The sequence below is a fragment of the Salarias fasciatus genome, chromosome 5 (genome assembly GCF_902148845.1).
Source record: "Salarias fasciatus chromosome 5, fSalaFa1.1, whole genome shotgun sequence".
In the NCBI taxonomy this organism is placed as follows: Eukaryota; Metazoa; Chordata; class Actinopteri; order Blenniiformes; family Blenniidae; genus Salarias; species Salarias fasciatus.
Genome location: NC_043749.1, coordinates 32451320 through 32476351, shown reverse-complemented (window position 1 = coordinate 32476351; position 25032 = coordinate 32451320). Strand labels below are relative to the sequence as shown.

The 25032-nt window shown below is 54.6% G+C and overlaps 1 protein-coding gene across 1 annotated transcript; it reads left to right on the top strand.

The window, feature by feature from the left end:
• The first annotated feature begins 2253 nt into the window (after positions 1 to 2253).
• fam83c (family with sequence similarity 83 member C) lies at positions 2254 to 20254 on the top strand. Its single transcript, XM_030092659.1, has 5 exons — positions 2254 to 3058; positions 9232 to 9399; positions 9810 to 9934; positions 14806 to 15036; positions 19116 to 20254. Exons 1-5 carry the CDS (start codon positions 2546 to 2548, stop codon positions 19852 to 19854), a joined length of 1776 nt encoding a protein of 591 aa, XP_029948519.1. The 5' UTR covers positions 2254 to 2545; the 3' UTR covers positions 19855 to 20254.
• The last annotated feature ends 4778 nt before the right edge of the window (positions 20255 to 25032 follow it).

Genomic DNA, 25032 nt, shown 5'->3' with positions numbered 1-25032 from the left:
GACGCACAATAAACTCTTTGTTCCACGTTTTGTTTCGCACCGTTTGCACAGAGCTGAAGCTTTCTGGACTCAACGTTCCTGCAGAACCACAGCGGCTCCAGAACGTCACTCCCACCTCCTCCGTCATGCTAGGCTAACGTTCACCACATCCTCCGTCATGCTAGGCTAACGTTCGCCACCTCCTCCATCATGCTAGGCTAACGTTCGCCACCTCCTCCATCATGCTAGGCTAACGTTCGCCACCTCCTCCATCATGCTCCGTCGGGGCGACAGTAGCTCAGTTGGTAGAGCAGGTCGTCTTATAACCGGAAGGTTGGCGGTTCGATCCCCGCTCCCACAGGCGTAAAACTGGCGTTGTGTCCTTGGGCAAGACACTTCACCCACCTTGCCTAGTATGAAAGTTGTGAGAGTGAATGGTTGGTCGGAGGGGCTGATGGCGCAGATTGGCAGCCTCGCTTCCACAGCTGTGACTACAGTCGCAGCTCACCACCGCCCAGTAAGGTGTGAACGGGTTGATGTGATATTGCAGTGTGAAGCACTTTGGGCTCTGTCAAGCAGGGTAAAAAGCGCTATACAAGTGTAGTCCATTTACCATGCTAAGCTCGTGTTCTCTACCTCCTCCATCATGCTAGGCTAACGTTTCATCATGCTAAGCTAACATGTGGCTTCAGCTCACATGACAGGTTCACAACCAGCTGATCCTGGTTCTACTTGATTCCGTCTGATGTCACTTCCTGTTGCAGTGAAGCTGTCATGCTAACGACAATGCTAACTAATAATGCTAACAGATAAAGAGAACTGATAATGCTTGGTCCTGGTTCTGGTCCTGGTTCTGGTTCTATTCTGGTTCCTTCTCTCTGAATAATTCTGAAAAACGGATTTAATGTTTTTTATCTGTTAGAATATTTCTGTTTTTTCTTTCTTCTCATTTTTATTCTTTAATTAATTCAGTTCAGTCAAAGTTTCAGAAACAGTGAAGTTCATTTGTTCTTACCTGCTCATTAATATCATGGTTTTATTCATTCACTCACTGATTCATCCATTCAGCTGTGAAACTCCTGTGTTTTTATGGTGCATATTTTACTGTATTTGTTTTCCTTCATTTAAATAGTAATTTGTAATGTTGTATAATTGTAACTGTAATCCCCAGGACTCCCTTGAAAAATAGATTTTTAATCTTAGTGGGACTTTCCTGGTTGAATAAAGGTTCAATAAAATATAACAATAAAAAATGAATAAAATACCTTTTGTGTTTCTCATATTTTTCTTTTATATCGTGTGTTTGTGTCTCTCTTAAGTGTATTTAATTTATATCTGTTAGAGTATATCTGTTATTTATTTAATTATTTATTAAAAATATTTCTGTCTTAGACTTATATGTAAATCATATTTAATTTATGTCTGTTAGTTTTATCTGTTATTTAATCCTATCTGTCCTAAATTTATATTTAATTCAATTCAGACTGAAAGTTCCGGTTCTTTAACACTTCTCTAACGGTTCTGTAACGTTCTCTCATTTCATCAAATCCATTTAACTTTATTCAAACTGACTGTGATCCGTTTTTTCATTTCATTTCAATTTCAGGCTTTTAATTTGTCACATTCAGTTTTCTGTTTTCCCTCAAGTCTGCTGGCTCCGTCTGCCCCCCTCTCTCTCTCTCTCTGTGCTCTCTATGTGTCTCTCTCTCAATTTCAATTCAATTCAATTCAATTCAATTCAAAGAAGCTTTATTGTCATGACAAACACACATTAACACTGCCATCGCGTGACATAAAAAAGCACACAATATAAACAGTTGAAGACAAAACAGTTGCAGACACTCCACTGGAGTGAAAGCTGCAAATACTATGAAATAAGAATCAAAATTCAAAGAAAAAGAACATCTGGTCTCTTTTGTACTTTGTACAAGCTGAAAGTACAGGTGTGCGATATGGCTCTCTCTCTCTCTCTCTCGCTCTCTCTCTCGTTTTGTCTCTCTCAGTCCCTCTCTCTGTCCCTCTCTCTCTCTCTCTCTCTCTCTCTCTCTCTCTCTCTCTCTCTCTCTCTCTCGCTGGCTCTGTCTCGCTCTCTCTCTGTCCCTCCTTCTCTCTCTCTCACATTCTCTCTCTCTCGCTCTCTCTCTCTCTGCCCCCCCCCCCCCCCCCCCCCCCCCCTGCTGTCAGCTGGTTGGCCGGTAACCCGGCGGTGGGCGGGGCTTGTGTCTCGGGTCTCCAATAGGCTGTGAGCGGGGAGCAGGTGAGCAGTGAGCAGCACACCTGACCCGGTGAGTCCCGCTGCCCCGGGAACCGGAGACGAGCGGCCCATTCCAGGAACTCTGCGGCTCTGCGCGCGACGCTCCACACTTCCTCCCGGCGCGGCCCGGCTCGCTGCGCTCCGGCCGGGTCCGAGTGTCCGGGTCCGAGTGTCCGCTCCCCCACCGGGTTCCAGCCGCCGCGCTCTTCCTGCTCCGCTCCGTCTGGATCGTCGATCCGTCCTAATCCGGCTCCAGAGCGGCATGCCGGCGGGCGCGCGCCGCCGCAGGTAGCCCGCCAGGTGCCCGGCACCATGATCAGCTCGGAGGGCCTCCGGCCCGCCGCGGGCGGCCGCAAGCCGCTGGGCAAGCTGGCGTCCCGCCTGGAGGAGGTGAAGAACCCGTGGCGCCAGGGCTCCGCGCTGGAGCTGAGCCACAGCGAGGCGGCGCGCCTGGCCACGGACGCGCTGCTGGAGCACGGCGAGGCGGAGTACCGCAGGGTGCTGTCCGAGGAGCGCGAGCTCAACTTCCTGTCCCCGCTGGAGATCCGCTACATCGGCCAGCACGCGGCCAGCAGGGGGGGCGGCCCGGACCCCGGGGCCGGGGCCGGGGCCGAGCGGGACTTCGGGGACGGGGACGCCGTGTCCGAGCTCACCTCCGGGACCTACTTCCCCATGATGTCCGACGAGGAGCCGCCGATGCTGGAGCTCGGCTGGCCGGACGGCAAGGCGCGCTACGGCCCGTCCGAGACCCAGATCTACTTCCAGAGGGACAAGTCCCACAACATCAAGGACCTGATCCGGTCCCTCATCAACAAGGCCAGCAAGGTAGGAGGGGAGGGGGCCCCGGGGGCAAAGCACAGGTCGGAGGCCCAGGGAGGGGACGCCACAGGCCCCGTCTCCATGACGACTGCTGAAGGGAAAACATCATTTTTGCGTTTTTGTTTCAGTAAAGTTCTGCGTTTACATGGAAGCATTTTGAAAACCAACCACACACACACACACACACACACACACACACACACACACACACACACACACACACACACACACAGAGACTGGATCAGGACTGGGACTAGGAGAGTCTGAATCGGGACCGGGACCAGGCTCCTGGTCCAGATTCAGGTCTTGATCAGCTGATTCCTGAGTGAAGCTGAAACTCAGACTCATGTTTTCACAAAATCCGTTTAAAGTCCGTCGGATTCCAGAAACCTTCTTCTCACAGTTTTTCCTGAAGTCCTGAAACTCAGGAGCTCCGGCTCCTTCAGGCTCGGTGTCGACCGGAATGATCTAGTTTTTTTTCATCTTTCAGGAAAAATCAAACCGCAATTCATGAAACAAAAACACCGTAAAACACTGAATCCTGATTAAAGATGGTTTGAGGCCAGTTTCTGACCCGCAGACGACCAGAGATACGATTAATCCTGATTAATCAGGAATATTCAAAGTTTAGTTTTCAGGACGTTTTTCACTTTAAAAATCCTCCAGTGGAGACGGCTGCTTTTTTTTATTTATTTAATTTGCGGCCCCTGGCCGTGCGGTGGCGGCCCCTGGCCATGCGGTGCCATGCGGTGGCGGCCCCTGACTGCACCGTGGCGGCCCCTGGCCGCGCCATGCGGTGGCGGCCCCTGGCTGTGCGGTGGCGGCCCCTGGCCGCGCCGTGCGCTGGCGGCCCCTGGCCGCGCCGTGCGCTGGCGGCCCCTGACCGCACCGTGGCGGCCCCTGACCGCACCGTGGCGGCTCCTGACCGCACCGTGGCGGCTCCTGACCGCACCGTGGCGGCACCTGGCCACGCCGTGCGGTGGCGGCCCCTGGCCACACCGTGCGCTGGCGGCCCCTGTCGTGCGCTGGCGGCTCCCAGGACGCAGCCGGCCGGGTGTAACCTGTTCTCCTCCGGTCTCTCCTGAGGCTTCGTCTCCAGGCGTGCAGCGCTCCGCTCCGCTCTGCTCCCCGGCCTCCGCCGTGTTCGATCCCTCTTATCAGCCGGGGTCAAAGGGCAGCGCAGCGCTGGGCTGTGTGTCAGTGTTTAGTTTCCCTGGAGGCTTCATCTGGTTCTGTTTGTGTCTGGTTGTTGTTGTTGTTGTGTTGTTGTTGCTGTCTCTCTGTGGTTGTTGTTGTTGTCTCTCTGTGGTTGTTCTTGTTGTTGTCTCTCTGTTTGTTGTGTTGTTGTTGTTCTTGTCTCTCTGTGGTTGTTGTGTTGTTTGCTGTCCCTCTGCTTGTTGTGGTGTTGTCTTTGTCTTGAGGCTGTTGTCTCAGACCTTGTCACTTGTGCCGTCCTGACCTTTGACCCCGGTCGTCTCCTGACCCTCGGCCTCGTGCCGCTGACTCACTTCCTGTTCTGCTGCCGGTTCTTCCTCTGAGCTGCTCTCACAGTGGAGACGACCTTTGACCTGCTTTGTGCAGCGTGTCACGGCGCTCCCCCCCCCGGCAGAGTGTTTGGCCCCCGGGGCCCAGATCCGGTTCATCCGGACCTGAAGACTCTGCTGCACATTTCAGAGCTTCAGTGTTGCTGCACTGTGGAACGTTGTGCGTCTCCAACAACCGTCTGTCTCCAGGAACCGTCTGTCCTAAAGATGTCCGTCCGGGTCGGGGAGGGACTGAGGAACAGTCTTCAGGCCCGGCTCGGATCCTCTGTGTGGACACGGTGTGATGTTGGACTCCTGTCCTCTTGTCCTCATGTGGCGAGTGATGGCCTAGTGGTAGAGCATCCGCCTCACAACAGGGAGGTTGTGGGTTCGCGCCCCGGCCGGGTCATACCACGACTTTAGAAATGGTACCGCCTTCAGGCCAGGTGCTCGGCATATACAGAGCGGGGTCGGGGGTCGAACACACAGAGGGACCAGAGGTTTAACCCCCACTGTAGCTTCCACTACTCACAGCAGCTGTGTGGCCTGGGGGTTACCAAATGAGACAAATGCCCCCAACGCCCTTGCAGGGGAGATTTTGACTTGACTTTGTGTGGCGAGGTGCAGCCGTGTCTCCTGGTGCTGAGGTCCAGGATCCAGCGTCTCTTTAACGGAGCAAACAACCCGAGGCCCCCGGGGGGGCGGAGCCTCTGCAGCCCCCGGGGGGCGGAGCCTCTACAAACGAACTGCTGTCAGCCAATCAACACGAAGCTGTGGAACCTGGGTCTCTTTAAACCGTCCAGATTCAGTGATCAGTGAGACGAGACGCCTCCAGCTGATTGGTTGATTGGGTGATCAGCTGTTTCAGAGGAAGTGAGCTCCACCACATCCAGACTCTGACAGGAAGTTCCTCTGGTCTCCGGTTCTCCGCCTCTCAGGGGAAATGGCAGCGTTTTGGAAGTGTTTCCACGGAAACGGCTGTATTTTGATTTTTTGTTGTTTTTGTTTTGGCTCACGGGCCGGACGTTGCGTGTTTACGTTCTGCCATGTGCAGCTACGCCTGCAGCTCCGCCTGCAGCTACACCTAGACCCTCCAGAAAAACGCGATTATGCGATCGCATGAATTCACGTATAAATCACCCTTTTGCCGCTGATTATGCGGGGGCCACATATTTTCCAAAAGGGCGCATAATTCCAGCAATAATCTCACATTGACCGCGAAATAAAGAGAAATGGTCTCGCTGTAGTGCTGGGACGTTCAATGAACGAGTCGTTCATTTGAACGCGTTCTTTCAAGTGAATGATGAGAGCCGGTTCACAGCTGAGAGCCGTTCCTTTGTGCAAATAGTCCACGCTTCCTTCACCTGTCTCCTGAGTGTCTCCTGAGTGTCTCCTGAGTGTCTCCTGAGTGTCTCCTGAGTGTCTCCTGAGTGTCTCCTGAGTGTCTCCTGAGTGTCTCCTGAGTGTCTCCTGAGTGTCTCCTGAGTCCAGCTGTCTCCGCTGCTTTCATGTAAACGACTGAGTTTCAGTTTTCCACTGCTCGCTCCAGTCACCTGAACGCAGCAGCTAGCTAGCGGAGGAGAAGTGTCCAGAACCCGGAGAGGAGCCGGTGTTTTGGAAGAACTGGTTTCCTTATTAACTGGTGACTGGGCTTCTTTCACGTCCCTTGTTGCTGATAGATGTTAAAAACCAGACAAAAAGCCGTTCACACCTTTAATGAGTCTGATTTCAACACCTGCTGCAGGAAGTGCTAAAGGAAGTCAGTCACCAGGTAACAAGGAAACCAGTTCATTTGAAACACTGTATTGACGGCTTTCTCACAGGTTTAGCAATTGTGCACACACACACACACACACACACACACACAATTGCTAAAACCTGTGATAGTGTGTGTGTGTGTGTGTTCCATTGATGAGCATTGGTGAGTAACAATTTAAGATAAATAACGAACTAATATAAAATGAATTTATGATTCTGTGTGTGTGTGTGTGTGTGTTAGGGGTGTGCCATCTAAGGCACCTCACGATTCGATTCGATTACGATTCAGGGTGCTACGATTCGATTATTCAACGATTATCACGATATTAATGATAAAAACGATTATCATGATTTTTTGTGCATTTTTTTCCCCCTCACTTAGTGCCCACTTCATACTTTGAAACAATGTACAGCTATTTCTCAGTATACATAAATCTTTTTTTTTTCCCCTTGTCCTGTTCGGCAGCTGGGGCGTGCAATATTGTATGATTGTAGCCTTTTACTATCCGAACAGATTTTAATGTTAGCTGTACATTGTTTCATACTTTGAAACAATGTACAGCTGTTTCTCGGTATACATAAATCATAGTAATCAAACAAATTCAAATCCAAAAAAAGTATTTTTTATTGATGTCAAGTGGTCCATCAGCAACCATGGCATAAACTTTGTGCCTGTAGCTGTGGCCTAAGAGCCAATACAACAAAAGGCTGGCCCCTGTTGACAAAAGATCAACAGTTACCTCCCTTAAGTGCAAACAATAGCAGATATGTCATATACGCAGATAGATGTTCAATTTGAATTTACTACTTGGCGTTCAGCATATCTAGACACCTACATCTAGATATCTATGTCTATATGTCTAGGCGGTAGTGTGACGTCAGCGGGAGCTACGGGAGCTGCAGTGTTGTTGTGTGCGTGTTTTTTCGACTGCCGATGCTAACGCATGTTTCTGATCCCTGCTCTTGGAATAAACATCGTCATGCTGCCAAACGCCTCTGGACTTCTTTCAGGCATATTACAGAGATAAATGTTTTGGTTGTTTTGTTTACCTCTGAACTGAAAGCTTTGTTTACGGCGCCGCGCCATGAGCTGCTAAAGAGCTAGCTGTCACCATATTAACCGGTCCGTCACTACAGATGTCCGGTGGTGCGCAGGACAATACTTTGGTTCCGCAAGTGGCGTCCGTTGCTCCTGGCGTCTAGTTTATATGAAAAATAATCGATTTTAAATATTTATGAATCGTAATCTAATCATTATGTGTCGCATCACGATTAATCTATATATCGATGTATCAGCACACCTCTAGTGTGTGTGTGTGTGTGTGTGTGTGTCCCGTCCTACATATCTGGCATCCTTTCGCATATTTCACAGCATACTTCACAACTGTCCGCAATTTTACCGCATAAAATGGCATAAAAACCCCGCATATTCATTTGCATAATCAAGCATTTTAGCTCGCGTTTTTCTGGAGGGTCTATACACCTACACCTGCAGCTACACCTGCAGCTACACCTGCAGCTACACCTGCTGCTACACCTGCGGCCGTGCCTGATGGCTGCCTCACATGTCCGCGTTGCTCATTGGTCCGTATGTTGTAAAAACCGTCTGAATTCCTGTCCACTAGCGTCAGCGCGCAGCCACGCGTTGAGCGCACGCGCAGGTGGCGCCGGTGTGCGCAGGCGCCAGAGCGCCACGGCTAACAAACCATGACAGGCGCGAACTTTGACAAGTGACTGTGAAGCGAACAGGCTGCAGCTCTACGGAGACAGTGGAGGACGGAGACACTGGAGGACGGAGACACTGGAGGACGGAGACGGTGGAGGACGGAGACAGCAGACTGTCTGGAGGTCTGCAGACAGAACTGAAGTGTCTCATGGCCGGGCCGCCGCCCCGAGCTTCAGAAACAGATCGAGAGGCTGGATGATGTCTGACAGTACAGGATGAAGACTGAGCCTCCGTTTCTAGAAATAATCTAATAAAGCAGCAGAAGCCTCTGGAGGGCCGGGGTGCAGTGGAACGCTCTGCTGAGCACGCTGCAGCGGGACAGAGGGCGGAGCGCAGAGGATTTATTTCACTTATTACCAAACAGCAGTTTGCATTTAGTTCACTTCCTGTTTGTATAAAAACAGGAAGTTCTAACAGTCTGTTTGTTGTTTACAGATGATTAAAACCTGATGAACAACCAGAACATTTAGGTTCTGCATTCTGTTCCCGGACCGTACAGACAGAACCGGAGCTCAGAACCGAGGGACGGATGAACCCAGGGTTCTGTGCACCGTTCCACCCCGAGTCCTCCGGCTGGAGCTGGACTGCCGGACTGTTCTCCGTTCTCCGGCAGAACGTCCCGGAGCTGCAGGCAGCAGAGCAGGTTTGGTCCCGCCTGCCAGGAGCCCTTGAGCAGAATTGACGGCGTGGTGCGAGGAACACGGCGTGCCGGCGGCTGCCTCCTCACGGAGACGTGTCAGGACATCATTTCAGAGCAGGCCAGGGACGCGTTCCGCTGTTACATAACGGACGGAACGCTGCAGCAGACCGCCGGAGCGTCCCGGGGGTCCTGCGGGGAGAAGCAGGTCCCTGGTTCTGGGTTTGAAGGTTCTGGATCGGACCGGGCGCCGTCCTCCTGCTTCCTGTCGGGTTCTGGCAGACGGCATTTAGCCGGGCGCGTTACTGCCCCCCACGGGCCACCAGCAGGAGTGCAGCTCAGAGTCTGGTTCTGCCGTCCGGACGGGTTTTCACCGACAGGAGAACCGGCAGCGTCTCGTCTCCGAACAGAGTCCGCCAGAACCCAGGGACGGAGAAAGAACGGGTTTATGTCCCGGGACGTCCAGACGTGTGGACTCGTTGACTCGAATGTGTGGACTCTTGGACTCGTGTTGACCCTGCCGTGTCGTCCTCAGGTCATCGCCGTGGTGATGGACGTCTTCACGGACGTGGACCTGCTGTGTGACCTGATGGAGGCGTCCAACAAGCGGCGGGTCCCGGTCTACATCCTGCTGGACCAGAAGAACCTGGAGCACTTCACGGACATGTGCTCTGCTCTGGACATCCACCACTCCCACCTCAGCGTGAGTTCACCCGGCGGGGGGTGTGGCTCCGGGGGTGTGGCTCCGGGGGGGCGGGGCTTCAGTCTGCCCAGCAGGACCTGAAGCTGTCGTTAAAAACCTTCAGCTCCGAGCTGCGCTGCTGTCGGCTCGGCGAGGAGCTGAGCTGCTGGAGCTCTGGGGCAGAGTCCGGGTTTCGGGACTCTCCAGTCCTTTATTGGGTCTGGAGTCCAGCTGGATCTGGACCAGTTTCCAGCTGGGGGAGAGTTTTATGGTCGAGATGTTGAAACTTAAATCAAAACATGGAACAGGAAGTGTGTCAGAAACGACCCATAAACCCCGAATGACGGGCTGAGGAAGGTCCAGCTGATAAACAGAGTGTGTGTGTGTGTGTGTGTGTGTGTGTGTGTGTGTGTGTGTGTGTGTGTGCGCAGAACATGCGTGTGCGCAGTGTGTGTGGAGACACCTACTGCACCAAGAGTGGGAAGAAGTTCAGCGGCCAGGTTCTGGAGAAGTTCATGATCATCGACTGTGAGGAGGTGATCGCAGGGTCGTACAGGTGAGCAAAGCACACACACACACACACACACACACACACACACACACACACACACACACACACACACACACACATCACACACACCGCCCCTTTCCCACCGCCAAAAAACCGGTTTGAACCTGCTCACCCCGGCTCCTCCTGGCAGTGCGAAGCGGTTTAATCAGCAGTCGACCCGGGTTTTAATCAGCTCGGCTTCTATCGGCCTCTGTGGGAGGAGCGCACCCGGGAATTTACATGAAGACGTCGCTGCAGCACGGCTACATTAGCGGGGCTATGTTAGAGTGACTATGTTAGCATGGCTACGTTAGCGTGGCTACGTTAGCGTGGCTACATTAGCGGGACTATGTTAGCGTGGCTACATTAGCAGGCTACGTTAGCGTGGCTACATTAGCGGGGCTATGTTAGCGTGGCTACATTAGCAGCTATGTTAGCGTGGCTACGTTAGCATGGCTACATTAGCGTGGCTACATTAGCAGGCTATGCTAGTGTGGCTACATTAGCAGGCTATGTTAGCGTGGCTACATTAGCAGGCTATGTTAGCGTGGCTATGTTAGCATGGCTACATTAGCGGGGCTACATTAGCGTGGCTAGCGCGCTAGTTGAGATTTCCTTCCAGACGACCCACCACTGGCAGGACAGCGAGACCAGAGAGCTTCTGATCCGGGGGGAAGAGGAGATCCGTCTACAGGTAACTGAGCTCTAGTTCATTGTTTACTTTCACATTACTCCGTCATGCTGATGATGTCATCAACGTGGGACACCATCAGCGCGGGAAAACGCAGCCTGCAGGCGCTTCAGACCCAGGTCTACAGTCAGAGGGCAAGGACTCGAATGCCAATTGTTAGCTAGTGGCAGTGGGAAAGGGGTAACACACACACACACACACACACACACACAGTCTTGTATTTCTATCCTTGTGGGGACCGTCCATTGACTCCCATTCATGTCTAGCCCCTACCCCTGACCCTAACCCACACCACAACAAAGCCTAACCCTAAAGAAATGTTTTTGCACTTTTACTTTTTTCAGTAACAACAACATGGTCAAGAAAACACTGTTTCTCCTACTTAGGACCGGAAAAAGGTCCCCACAAGGCACGTCGTTCCACGTTTTGCTATCCTTGTGGGGACATTTGGCCCCGACAGGATAGAAATACAAGAACACACACACACACACCACACACACACACACACACACACACACACACACACACACACACACTCACTCAACGTTTTGACTTCCAACCTTGGTTCTGCTGGTTCTGCTCATAAGACGGCCTTCAGGCTCCTGTGTTGTTTTCATGAAGCACTCAGTTCTCCGGGTTCTCCAGGTTCTCAGTCCGGGTTCTCCGGGTTCTGGAGGGTTCTCCAGGTTCTCAGTCCGGGTTCTCCGGGTTCTGGAGGGTTCTCCAGGTTCTCAGTCCGGGTTCTCCGGGTTCTGGAGGGTTCTCCAGGTTCTCAGTCCGGGTTCTCCGGGTTCTGGAGGGTTCTCCAGGTTCTCAGTGTGGATCTCCACCCTGATTGGCTCCCTGCTGCCACAAGAGAGAAATGTAGAGTCTGCTGTCGCTGAGTCATCGTCAGCTCAGACGGAAAGTGTGTGTGTGTGAGTGTGTGTGTGCGTGTGTGTGTGTGTGTGTGTGTGTGTGTGTGCGTGCGTCTGAGTGTGTGAGTGTGAGTGTGAGTGTGTCGGGTTCTCTGTGAACAGTCTGGGTGTCTTGTTGTCTCCGTCGTCGTTCTGTCGTTCCTGCAGCGGATTGAGGAACTTATTAGAACCAGAGACTTTCTGGTTCTTGAAGAGAACCAGGAACCTTCAGTTTAAGGGGCCGTCAATAAAAAGAACCCTCAGTACCAGAGACCCTCAGGACCGGGAACCCTCAGGACCGGGAACCCTCAGGACCGGGAACCCTCAGGACCGGGAATCTTTGCTTTGTTTGCTGCCGACTCGGATCCAGAACCTTCTCTATTCCAGTTTTTTGTTCTGAAGCTTGAAAAAGTCTTAAATCATTCCAGCTGATTCAGCAAAGTGAGAACATGCAAACTGCAGACAGAACCCCGTCAGGCGGAACCGGGTCGGAACCCTGCAGACCGGGTCAGGCGGATCCCGACCCCGCCCGGCGTGGAGCCGGCAGCAGGCTGCCCGGGAACCGCGGTGCTGCAGGAGCCCTGTAATCTGATTAGTCTTCAGGATTACCGGCTTACAGGGAGCAGCTGCTAGCTTTAGCACGAGCTGCCGTGTTTAACGTTGCCGTCCCTCTAAACTTCTGTTTGCTGTGGGCGGAGCCTGAGCACAGCTAGCATTAGCATTAGCGGGATCCAGAGTGACCTTAAATTAAAGCTAGTTTCCCTTTCTGGGACCAGGATGGCGGATCATCTCAGCTGTTCATAGAGCATCGTCCTCCACTCCGTCTTCATGCTGTGGGAAGTGACTCCTCCCCCCGGAGGCTTCTTCCTGGTCCCGCCCCCCCGGCGGTGCAGTGAGAGGACGGGCTGCAGGCTCCAGGTGTGAGGCCGGTTGGAGGGGGGCGGAGTCAGGCAGGTGGAGGAGTGAAGGCTGAGGTCTGGCCCGGTGCCAGGAACTGGATTCCTTATCTGCTGCTCCACATTCTCCTTCCGCCCGACCCGGTCTCGTCACGCTGATACTGAACCACGGGTCGACGCCCGGAGAGGGGGCGGGGCTGAGGGGAGGAAGGGGGGTGGGGGGGAGGAGGGGGTGGGGCTGAGGTGTAGGAAGGGGGGGTGAGGGGGAGGAGGGGGTGGGGCTGAGGGGGGGGGGCCGGGGCAGAGGCGGGGGGGCAGCGGCGCTCCGATGGGTTCAGACCTGATTCTCACACAGGACTCCACCAAGTCTGGTAATGGTCCAGTTTTATCTGGTAATCCCAAGTCAATGTTAGTAATGTGATTACTCTTACAGGGATGTTGTTTTGCATGCTATTAGGAAGTTATCCAGCTGTCAGCGACTCGGAAAGAGACTCGAATATGTGCCAGAGGCGTAGGCGGAGCTAGAGTCAGAGGCGGAGCTGGAGGCGGAGCCAGAGGCAGAGCTGGAGGCGGAGCCAGAGGACTGTGGTTTCTGCTCGGTTGAGGCTGAGCGGCTCAGGTTCTCCGGGTGACTCAGAGCGGAGTGACGTGGTTCTGCAGGTTCTCGGTTCTCCGCCCTCTCAGGAATGAGGACGGCCGGAGCTCCGCCCTCCTTCAGCGAGAGACGCTGTCGGGACTCGCTGTGAATTCAGCCTGCAGGGAAACTGACACGGAACGGCAGGAGAACCACGTTTGTTCCACAGTGTTCTCATGCAGACCCGGGTTTAGAGCTGCAACATCTTGAGGAACCGCAGACTGCAGGACTCATCAGTCTGATGATCAGCAGCTTTTTTACTCACTGACCTGTTGGTACATGCACTGCCTAATTCCCATAGTCGCCCCCTGTCTGACCTCTGACCCTGCTGGAGGTTTCTAGGTTCTCTAAAAGTAGAACAGGAGGCAGTTCCTGTTATGTGGAACCAGCTTACAGTTAGGGGTCTCGCCTGCTCTCTCTCTCTCTCTCTCCCTCTCTCTCTCTCTCTCCCTCTCTCTCTCTCTCTCTCTCTCATGTAACTGTTCTGTAAGGTGTTGTTGGAAAAATGAGGATGGATTTATTGTATAAATCCGTGAACCTGTGTCCACTTCAATGAAAATAAAATGATCTCTCCCCCTCTCTCTTTCTCTCTCTCTCTCTCTTTCTCTCTCTCTCTCTCTCTTTCTGTCTCCACTGTGGGAGACCAATATAGCCTCGTAAACCAGCCCCGCCCACTCCTCATCCACATCTGGATGGTCGGAGCCCATAGAGTGGATTTCACTCGGTCTGAAACAGCCGAGCCAATCAGCGTTGCCGCTTTTTGTTTACAAATTTTCTTGGCGAATTCCGGTGGCTAAACCGGAAGTGACGCCATCACTGTGCGTAGCGGAGATGACGGACTTTAACTTAACCGTCGTCTGAAAGCTGCAATCAATGAAGTTAGAGCCAAAATACCAAAAATTACAACAACCAAGCAAGAGCCAGAGTCTGGCCTGGAGAGGGTCTGACAGGAAAAGACGTTTTCGCCTGTCTTTGCGTGTAGAGAAGCTAGAGCTAATGAGCTAAAGCTAACTCTTAGAGAAGCGAACGCATTTTGATGACGTATTTGTTCTGAAGCGCTGATTGGCTGAAGTACCTGTCAGTCAAAGGAGTAACCGACGCCCCCTGCAGGACGTTTCAATGGGCTCCTGTCCAGACTGAGCCCAGCTACAAAATCCAAACGGGATGAGGAGCGGGCGGGGCTGGTTTACCAGGCAAAGACCAACAGTCAGAATACCAGAACCCTGGACCAAGAGGCGGTCTCTGAGGTGGACTAGAGCCGGTCTTGAGGGATCGCAGACAGAACATCAATCAGCTGATCCACTGAGACAGCCTGGATCCAATGGGTTCAGTTCGAATTGGGCTTCAAACAAAACAGCTGCTCCACTGATTACTGGAGGAACCCGGACCCAGTGGGTGGAAGGTTTACTGAACCCCGGGTTCTACCATGTGGAACCGGCTCCCAGCTCTGCTCCTTCTCTCCTTTCAATGTAATTTCACTGTATTGCTACATGTCACTGATGATTGTTCCTCCTGTAGCCTCTGGACCCTGTTTATATATGAACTGTATGTAGAGACAAGAACCTGTCTGTCCCCTCACCCCAACCGGGACAGCAGGAAGACCACCTCTGAGCCTGGTTCTGCAGGGTTCTTGCTCATGTGGATCTGTTGGGTTTCTCTGTGAAACTGTCTAGAAACGACCATGTTGTAACTGGCACTTCATAAATAAAGCTGAATTGAATTGAACTGACCCCAGTCTGACCTCTGCCCTCTGCCCCCAGCTTCACCTGGCTGTCGGCGCAGGTGCACAGTAACATGGTGATGCACTTCTCGGGCCGGGTGGTGGACAGCTTCGACCGCGAGTTCCGCTGCCTGTACGCCGACTCGCTGCTGATCGACGCCTTCTGCAACCCGGAGGAGGAGGGGCTTCCCTTCTACCCGCCGTACCCGGCCATGATGGCCCCGGGTCCGGGTCTGGGTCTGGGCTTCGGGCTGGATTTACCGTCAGACAGGTGAGAACACGAGGAGTTCTTCGGTTTCTTTAATCAAAACACTAGTTTCATTTTTACTCGGTAAAAGTTTTCTTTTGTTTTTCTGAATTTTCTTGGTTTCGTTGACGCTGCGAGGCTTTTGCAGCGGCGCCCGTCGGAGTTAATCGCATTAGTGGCAGTTAATGCTGGGCTGCCCGGGGCTCATCGGAGCACAGGTCTCTCTGGTCCACATGGGTCTTTATTAGAACGGTGAACAAAACAGAGCTGCACTTTAATCACAGTTAATCACAGTGATTAATCTCTTAATCACAGCGAAACCTCCTCAAGCCAAAGTTCATGTTTTCACAGCACGACTTTCTTTCCTACTTTGTTGGAACCTTTTGTTCAGCCGACAGATCGTGTTCATTGAGCTGGGACCGGACGGAGTCTCAGACCAGTCCTGAGTCGTTGCTTTTCATCATGTTTATTCGCTGCGCCGTTGACCAGCGGCTTCTGGCCTTCAGGGTCTCAGTGGAAACATTTTTAGGAATTTCATTTTTTTTTTATTCTCTGGGTTTTTTCCTTGATTTTTTTTTTTTTTTTTAATACCTCTGACGGACCCTCAACCCGCTGAGGGAGCCGTAGGGACCGGGTCCAGGGTGGACTGGCTGGCAGCCGTCAGCAGGGGGCCCGGAGACCCGATCCCCGGACAGAGGACCGGCTCTAAGACCCGGAACATCCCCCCATTGGGGGGAGGAACTTGTTAGGGAGGTGGAGAGGAACCGGACAGATACCTCCACACAGCCTGGACTCTGGAATCCGACCCCTCCAGAGGAGCTGGACTCTGGAACCCGACCCCTCCAGAGGAGCTGGACTCTGGAACCCGACCCCTCCAGAGGAGCTGGACTCTGGAACCCGACCCCTCCAGAGGAGCTGGACTCTGGAACCCGACCCCTCCAGAGGAGCTGGACTCTGGAACCCGACCCCTCCAGAGGAGCTGGACTCTGGAACCCGACCCCTCCAGAGGAGCTGGACTCTGGAACCCGACCCCTCCAGAGGAGCTGGACTCTCCACTGCTCTGGTGTTGCCGTGGTGACAGGTCTGGTCTGGTTCAGTTCTCTTCCAGCCCCACACCTCAGCACCATGTGTTGAGTTCTCCCTGGAGAACCAGAGGGTCAGGCCCCTGGTCCTCCGGGTCGGGACAGGTTCCTTACTGGTGTCTCGGCTTACAGGTCGAACAGCAGTCAGAGGACCTGGACTTCCTGGAGTCCCTGGGAGGACAGCTGGACTGTGGTCCGACTGGGGACTCCAAAAGGACCAGATCTGGATACAAGCGGCTGAAATGAGCTTCCTTCATAGGGGGGCTGGACTCCCTTAGAGACAGGGGGAGGAGCCCCGTTGCCAGGGGGAGGAGCCCCGTCGCCAGGGGGAGGAGCTGGGAGTAGAGCCGCTGCTCCTCCACATGGAGAGGAGCAGCTGAGGCTCAGCTCCTCTTCAGGATGGAACCTCCTGGACACCTCCCTGGGACGAGTTCTGGACATGTCCCACCTGGAGGAGGACCTGGCAAAGACCAGGACCTGCTGGAGAGACTAGCGCTGTGTCCGAATGTCCACACTGTGTCCTCTAGAGGACGCTACATCTACATAGTGAAGACATCTGTAGGACTGTCCGAATGTCCAGACAGCAAAAAAGAAGGGCACTAGAAATTTCCCACAATGCATCTTGAAAAGCAGTGAGCATCGATGCTCCCTAGATGGCTCAACATTACCCATGGTGCATTGCGAATCTCCAGCAAAATGACAGAAGAGCAGCAGCGCAAGCCTCGCCTGGTAACCCAGCCCCGCCCACTCCTCATCCGGTTTGGGTTTTGGAGCTGGGCTCAGTCTGGATCGGAGCCACAGAAGGGGGTTCGACTCGGTCCTGAACGGCCCAGCCAATCCACGTTGCCGTTTTCTTGTTTTCAAATTTTTTTTGTGAATTCCGGTGGCTAAAAACTGGAAGTGACACCATCGCTGCACGTAGCGAAGATTACATAGATAAACTTTCACCATCGTCTGAAAGCTGCAATAAGTAAAGTTAGAGCCGAAATACCAAGAATTACAACAAGAGCAGAGTCTGAGCTGGAGACGTTCTAACAGGGAACACGTTTCCGCATGTTGAGAAGCTAGAGCTAAGAGCTAAAGCTAACCCTGAGAGAAGCTAGAGCTAAAGAGCTAAAGCTAACCTGAGAGAAGCTAGAGCTAAAGAAGCTGAAGCTAACCCTGAGAGAAGCTAGAGCTAAAGAGCTAAAGCTAACCCTGAGAGAAGCTAGAGCTAAAGCTAACCCTGAGAGAAGCTAGAGCTAAAGCTAACCCTGAGAGAAGCTAGAGCTAAAGCTAACCCTGAGAGAAGCTAGAGCTAAAGCTAACCCTGAGAGAAGCTAGAGCTAAAGAGCTAAAGCTAACCCTGAGAGAAGCTAACGCATTCTGATGACGTATTTGTTTGAAGTGCTGATTGGCTGAAGAGCTGCCAGTCAGAGGAGGAACCGACGCCCCCTGCTGGAGTTTCTATTGGCTCGTTCCCAGACCCCCCAGCTCCACAATCCAGATGTGGATGAGGAGTGGGCGGGGCTGGTTGACCAGGCTATTGTGAGCCGGGACCCGGACTGAGCCGGCGCGTCTGGTGAACATGGTTACCATGGTAACAGGCGGGGGTCACGTGATCAGCGCTGAGGGAAAAAGTAGGGAGCTGCGAGTCCGAATCCCAACGGATTCAGGCTCTATAAAGTCCACTATGTAGTCCAGCACTGTGGAGACTGAGGGGTCAGGGGTCAGGGCAGGGGCCTCCTGGCTGGTCCAGAACGGGCCGCCGTGGCTGCTGGTTTTTGTTCCAACCAACAGGAGCACTTCAGACTCCGCCCATTTCCTCATACGAGTCCAGCTGTAGACCTGGAGAGGCGGGCGGAGTCCACCTGACTCCGCCCGCCTCGCCAGGTCTATTTTAAGGACTCTGATTTTTCACATATGTACATGTATATATGTATACATGTATATGTGTGTGTGTGTGTGTGTATATATATATAATTTTTTTTTTTTTTTTTTTTTGGTTCTTCTGCTGAGTGACTGTTTTCTTCTTTTTTTTTTTCCTGGCCCTCAAGGTGGTTCTGCCGGTGGTTCTCCCGGTGGTTCTGCCGGTGATTCTCCTGGTGGTTCTGCCGGTGATTTTCCCGGTGGTTCTGCTGGTGGTTCTGCCGGTGGTTCTGCCAGTGATTCTCCTGGTGGTTCTCCCGGTGGTTCTCCTGGTGGTCCTCCCGGTGGTTCTGCCGGTGGTTCTCCCGGTGGTTCTGCTGGTGGTTCTCCTGGTGGTTCTCCTGGTGGTTCTGCCGGTGATCCTCCTGGTGGTTCTCCTGGTGGTTCTGCCGGTGATCCTCCCGGTGGTTCTGCTGGTGGTTCTGCTGGTGGTTCTGCTGGTGGTTCTCCCGGTGGTTCTCCCGGTGGTTCTCCCGGTGGTCCTCCCGGTAGTTCTCCCGGTGGTTCTCCCGGTGGTTCTGCTGGTGGTTCTCCTGGTGGTTCTCCCGGTGGTTCTGCTGGTGGTTCTGCTGGTGGTCCTCCCGGTGGTCCTCCCGGTGGTTCTCCCGGTGGTTCTCCTGGTGGTTCTCCTGGTGGTTCTCCCGGTGGTTCTGCTGGTGGTTCTCCCGGTGGTTCTGCTGGTGGTTCTCCCGGTAGTTTTCCCGGTGGTTCTCCCGGTGGTTCTGCTGGTGGTTCTCCCGGTAGTTTTCCCGGTGGTTCTCCCGGTGGTTCTCCCGGTGGTCCTCCCGGTGGTTCTGCTGGTGGTTCTCCTGGTGGTCCTCCCGGTGGTCCTCCCGGTGGTTCTCCCGGTGGTTCTGCTGGTGGTTCTGCTGGTGGTTCTCCTGGTGGTCCTCCCGGTGGTCCTCCCGGTGGTTCTCCCGGTGGTTCTGCTGGTGGTTCTGCTGGTGGTTCTCCTGGTGGTCCTCCCGGTGGTCCTCCCGGTGGTTCTCCCGGTGGTTCTGCTGGTGGTTCTGCTGGTGGTCCTCCTGGTGGTTCTCCTGGTGGTTCTCCCGGTGGTTCTCTGTTCCGCCGACGTTCCCCCAACCTCTCTCTGACCCTCGTGTTCCTCCTCAGGTCTCGGACCGGATCTCGTCGGAGAAACTCCAGCAGCCAGTCCAGCAGCAGCGTCTCCAGCGTGAAGGCGGCGCCGGGCATGACCTCCGGCGCCGTCTACAAGGTCGCTCAAGGTCACGACAAGAAGGAGTCGTCCGGCACTCCCCGGCCGAGTCCGGACCGGCGGGGTGGCGGCGGGGACCGGGACCGGGACCGGTCGGTCCAGACTCCGTCGGCGGGACTTCGGGGCGCCGCCAATGGAGCAGCCAATCACAGCCCGGGAAGCGAGCGGCCGCCTCCCAGCTACAGCCCGGCGGCGGCCAGCGTGGGCGGAGCCTCCTCCAAGTTCCAGGCCCTGGGACTGTACGACCACAAGCCCGGCATGTTCCACGGCTCGGCGCTCCACCCGGCCGGCCCCGCCCCCGGCGGCGCCGACGGGAAGCTGAGCTACCGGCAGCGGACGCCGTCCAATCAGCTGTTCACCAAGCTGTCCGACCTCTTCCTGCCGCCGGCCCCCAAGGACAAGGCCCCGCCCCCCCTGGCCCCGGACGCCTCGCCCTGGGGGGGGCCCGACCTGTCCCAGCCCGAGCCGGAGAGCGAGCAGAGCCCGCCGCCGCCGCCGTCGCCGGCCGCCGTGATGACCCGGCAGGACCAGAAGAGGATGACGCTGGGCCACAGCAAGCTGGACCTGGTGAGCCAGTACAACCGCATGAAGTCCCGGCAGGTCTACAGCCGCTTCGAGCTCAAGAGCTCCAACTAGGCCCAGGCTCCGCCCCCACCCCCCACCCCGCCCCGCCCCCGCCCCGCCCCGCCTCCATCTCCGCCTGAGTTTGGAAACTCCATCATGAAAGCTGTTTGTGTGGATCTACAGTCAGGAGCCGTCTTCCTGGACCGACGCCGAACCAGAGTTCACCAGAGTTCCGTCGGTTCCCCACAGATTCAGGCTGTTAAAAAATGTGTGAGAATCAGTGAAAGCTGCAGCGCCGCCGTTCTGCCTCTGGAACCACATGGAGAACCGCCGGGAAGCAGAACGTTCCCTGCAGAACCCACCCGGCTGGAGCAGAACCCACCCGGCTGGAGCAGAACCCACCTGGCTGGAGCAGAACGTTCCCCTGCAGAACCCACCCGGCTGGAGCAGAACCCACCCGGCTGGAGCAGAACCCACCTGGCTGGAGCAGAACGTTCCCCTGCAGAACCCACCCGGCTGGAGCAGAACCCACCCGGCTGGAGCAGAACGTTCCCTGGTTCCTGTATTTTGAGGTCTCTGACCGACGGACCGACGCAGATGCTTTCGTGGTTCTAGCTCCACGTTCTCCTGATTCTGGGAGTTTTCAGTGAAACTGTTTACAGAAGAACCAGTTGGGTTCTGGTCCGCCTCGGGGCAGGTTCCGTTAGTCCAGGGACCGGGATGTTCTGCGTTCCGCTGCAGGACCGGGATGTTCTGCGTTCCGCTGCAGGACCAGGATGTTCTGCGTTCCGCTGCGGGAAGGCGGATTTCTCACCTGCTGAATCAGGAATGGAACCGTTTCCAGACGAGGAAACGAGGAAAATGTGAATGACTGGACGCTCTTCAGGGCTTCGCCTGTCGACTCTGAGGCCGTCCTGCTTTTCCTGTTTCGTCTTAAAATGATAAATTAAAGGTAAAGTCTGATTTTTGAAACTGTAAAGAGAAAAAGGAGCTTTTGTAGAAGCGGTGCTTTCACCTTTTTCAGCTCTTTTCCGTACGGAACGTGAATGTTGTGCTACTTTCGGTCTTTCTACAGAAATCCTCCCGGGTTTCCGGGTTTCCGGGTTCCGTCGTGTTTGACGACGATTCCTGCAATAAAACGTCGGAACAGAAAACTGTTTCTCCAGAAACTTCAACAGTTTATTTTTAAATTTCTTATGAATAAAAATAGCTTTTTGCTCAGTTTTGCTTTAACTTTGTTTTCCGGGATTTTTTCAGTTTTCTTTTCCTTCTCATGTAATCGCCGTCAGGTTTAAAAGAATCGCTGGTTTCCTGTTTTTCCGTTTGGTTTGGGGAGGAGTTCTGTGTGAGTGTAAAGTAAAGATGTGTTCTCTGATCTGAAACTGGAGAGTTTTTTCCGTTTTTATTTGACATCCGGTTTTTTAATGAATCTGACGGATTCCTCTGAATCTTCCATGAATCCTGGGTTTGGGTCAGAGGTGAATCTGAGGTCAGGGGTCAGTCTGGGTCTCGATGGGAAGAAGCTGGAGGTGGAACAGTCCAGGTTTCCCGCCGGATTCTCCCGTCGCTCCGTCTCTCTGATCCGCCCAGTTTTCTTCTTTCAAATTAGAGTTCAGTGGGCGGGCCAGGCCTCACTTCCTGGTTCCAGAGCCAATCAGGTGCCAGTTCTCAGGTTGCCAAACAAGCAGGTTGTTTTGGTTTTGTAGGGGTTCTTTCGCCGTCCCGGCGTTGCTTTGACCTTTGACCTGTGTGAGCTGGTCCGGTGAGGCTGCAGATGGAGAAGCAGCAGACGCCGGCGGCGGCGTGAGAGGCCGTTTCTCCTCCTCCCTGCTGGGGGCGCCGCCGAGCGTCGGGACGAGCGGGGTCAGGCTGAGCTGAGACTCAGGGTTTCATGTCTGCCTGAAACACTCCGCTGGAAGGTGAAAGGCCTGATGGGGAGAAAAATGGAACAGATTCAGATTCAGAGGGTCAGATAAGAGGCTGGGTCCTGATCTCTGTGGTCCTGAGGTCCAGGGTGGGTCAGGACCAGGACCAAGGTCCTGGTCTGGAGACTGTCCTCTTCTAAAACCCCCACCCCCTGCCTGGCATGTGGACCAGGGGAACGTTCTAACACCCAGCGCCCCCTGGTGGCCATGGAGGGTCTGGGTTCTGGGCTCCAGCAGGCTGACCAGGACTGGAAAGTACCATGCTGGTCCAGGTTTTGGTGCGGTGCGGTTTGTCCAGACAGGACGGGACATTGGTGATTGGAGAGCAGAAGGGTCTGGGTGGTTGCCGAGTGGAGCCGCTGTGATCTCGGGTCCACAGAGGGACCATTGTCTCCGTCCCGGATGACGGATCTCTGCTGGTCTGGGTGTTTGGTCCCGTTTTAGGCCTTCGGGGCAGCCTCTCATTGTTTCTGACGCCGCCGTCTTTGTTCGCAGCCTGTTCCTCCCACTGAGGGCGGGACTTCCTGTCAGGAAACCACTCTGCACCGAGGGGGGTCAGCAGGGAAACCCGATCCTGGACCCAGTGTCCCCACTGACCTCCAGAGACCACGACACACCGCTGTCCGTCCTCCACGGACACCAGCTGGTCCTGGTCCTGCTTTAATACTGTCCACAGAACTGGAGAGTCCACATCAGCAGCGGCAGAGGAGGAAGACGAGGAGGGAAGATGCTCTGTAGACTGTCAGAGGAGGAAGATGCTCTAGGACAGGGGTGGGGAACCCTGGTCCTGGAGGGCCGCAGACCTGCATGTTTTCCATGTCTCCCCCACACAGCTGACTGCAGTGAGGCTCGTTATCTGGCTTCCTGCTGGACTTGGCCATGAACCTTGATTCGATTCAGGTGTGTTGAAGCAGGGAGACGTGGAAAACATGCAGGTCTGCGGCCCTCCAGGACCAGGATTCCCCACCCCTGCTCTAGGATCTGGATCGGCCTGGCGGTCCTGGTAGTTTTAATGCTTTTCATATCAGTGAGTGAGGCGTTCAGGGTCCTGGGCGGCTGTGGGAGAAACCAGCTTCGTTATGAAACCCGGTGCTGGACTCTGAAACGGGAGCAGGGAGCTCGGGTTTCTCCGTCTGCCCTCCAAACCCCCGGCGGTCATTCAGCCAGAGCGACAACATTCACCGGAGGGTCCGGACCCCCCTGCAGACAAAGACCCAGAGCCGGACCCGAGAGCGGTTCCTGAAGGCCCCTTTGTCTGGAGACTCTCAGCTTCCTGTTTAGATGCAGCAGCACTTCCTGTCTTATCGTCAGGATGCAGCTGTGCAGCGTCCGCCTGTCCTGTCTGCAGCCGCAGGCCTGGACATGCAGGTAGACCGGGTCTGGCCCGGGTCTGGACATGCAGGTAGACCGGGTCTGGACCGGGTCCCGACATGCAGGTAGACCGGGTCTGGACCGGGTCTGGACATGCAGGTAGACCGGGTCTGGCCCGGGTCCCGACATGCAGGTAGACCGGGTCTGGCCCGGGTCCCGACATGCAGGTAGACCGGGTCTGGACCGGGTCCGGACATGCAGGTAGACCGGGTCTGGACCGGGTCTGGACCGGGTCTGGACATGCAGGTAGTCTGAAGGAGTCTTCTGAACCCTGAACCTGTCACCATGGTGGGTCCTCCGTGGCGGTGCAGTGCTGCCACCTGGTGCCTCAAACATCAAACTACACAAAGATCCTTCAGTCTGATGCTTCACCTCTGGTCTGAGACCAGGTCCTGATCTGGGTTCTGGTCTGAGACCAGGTCCTGATCAGGGTTCTGGTCTGAGACCAGGTCCTGATCAGGGTTCTGGTCTTAGACCAGGTCCTGATCTGGGTTCTGGTCTGAGACCAGGTCCTGATCTGGGTTCTGGTGTGAGACCAGGGTCCCTGTTCCTGCAGAACCCCGGTCCAGCAGGTTCCAGTTCTCTCCGGTCTTCACCCCGCTGCCTGGTGGGAACAGAACCGTTAGCGTGCTGAAGAAGGGGGAGAACTGGAACCTGCTGGATCAGGGTTCTGCAGGAACAGGGCAGGAGAACCCTGCCTTAGACCTCCTGCTGAGAGACCTGGCTTTCATGATGAACTCAGTCTGACAGTCCTGTTTCTGATCTGATCTAATCTGGTTCTGCAGGAAGTCTCTCTGGGTCTGGTTCTGGCCCTCCTCCATCATGGGGTGCTGGGCCGGATGAGGGACGGGTCGGTGTTCCTGCTGGTTCTGGAAGGTGAGGTCTGTCCTCGGGTCTGGTTCCTGGACCAGGTGGAACCGGGAGGACTTGAGGTCCACAGAAGAACCAGAAGAACCTTCTGGAGGCTGAGAGGAAGAACAGAACCCCGCTCTGACGGGTCTCTGATGAAGTCCTCCTGAGGGACTCATGACGGGTTCTGGCCCTCAGGAACCCCTCTGGTCTGTCCAGACCCGGAGCCGCTCCAGACCCTCAGACCAGCAGAGGGCGCTGCTGCTCAGCCGGGAAAGGTGTCATCACAGTGACCCCCAGAGGACCTGAAGACCAGGGACCAGCAGAGACTCACGGGGGCTGGACGGAGGAGACAGGACCTGAAGAACCAGGGAGCCAGGACCTGAAGGACCAGGGACCAGGACCTGAAGGACCAGGGACCAGGACCTGAAGGACCAGTGACCAGGACCTGAAGGACCAGTGACCAGGACCTGAAGGACCAGGGACCAGGACCTGAAGGACCAGGGACCAGGACCTGAAGGACCAGGGACCAGGACCTGAAGGACAGGGACCAGGACCTGAAAATCAGGGACCAGCAGCCTGGACCTGACAGACCGGCTGAAGGAGGCTCAGTCCAGACGGAGACCATCAGTCCAACATTCAGACTTCTAGAGGTCTTTCACTGGTCCAGTGTTACTGATTACTGATTACTGATTACTGACTGATTCCCTCCAGCCCGGTCTCTGTGCTGGCAGGGCGATCCAGATTAATGTCGGTAGGGGGGCACAGGGGGCACAGGGGGGTACAGGGGGGCACCAGGGGGGCACAGGGGGGTACAGGGGGCACAGGGGGGTACAACAGCTATGTTGGGGGGCCCATCGAAAAGTTCTAAGAAGAAATGAGAGCTGCTGCTGACCTCCGGCTTCACCAGGTACTTTTATTGGTTCTCTAACCTGAACACAAACAACCACAATCTTACCCTCGATCCAGATAAAATAATCTTGAATGTTCTGTGCAGTAAGTTTCAAAATAATAATCACCAAATAAAATACAACTAAGCAGCGCTATACCTCTTATAGTAAATCTGACAACATACTGAAGTATATGTACGTAAAGTCTCCTCACC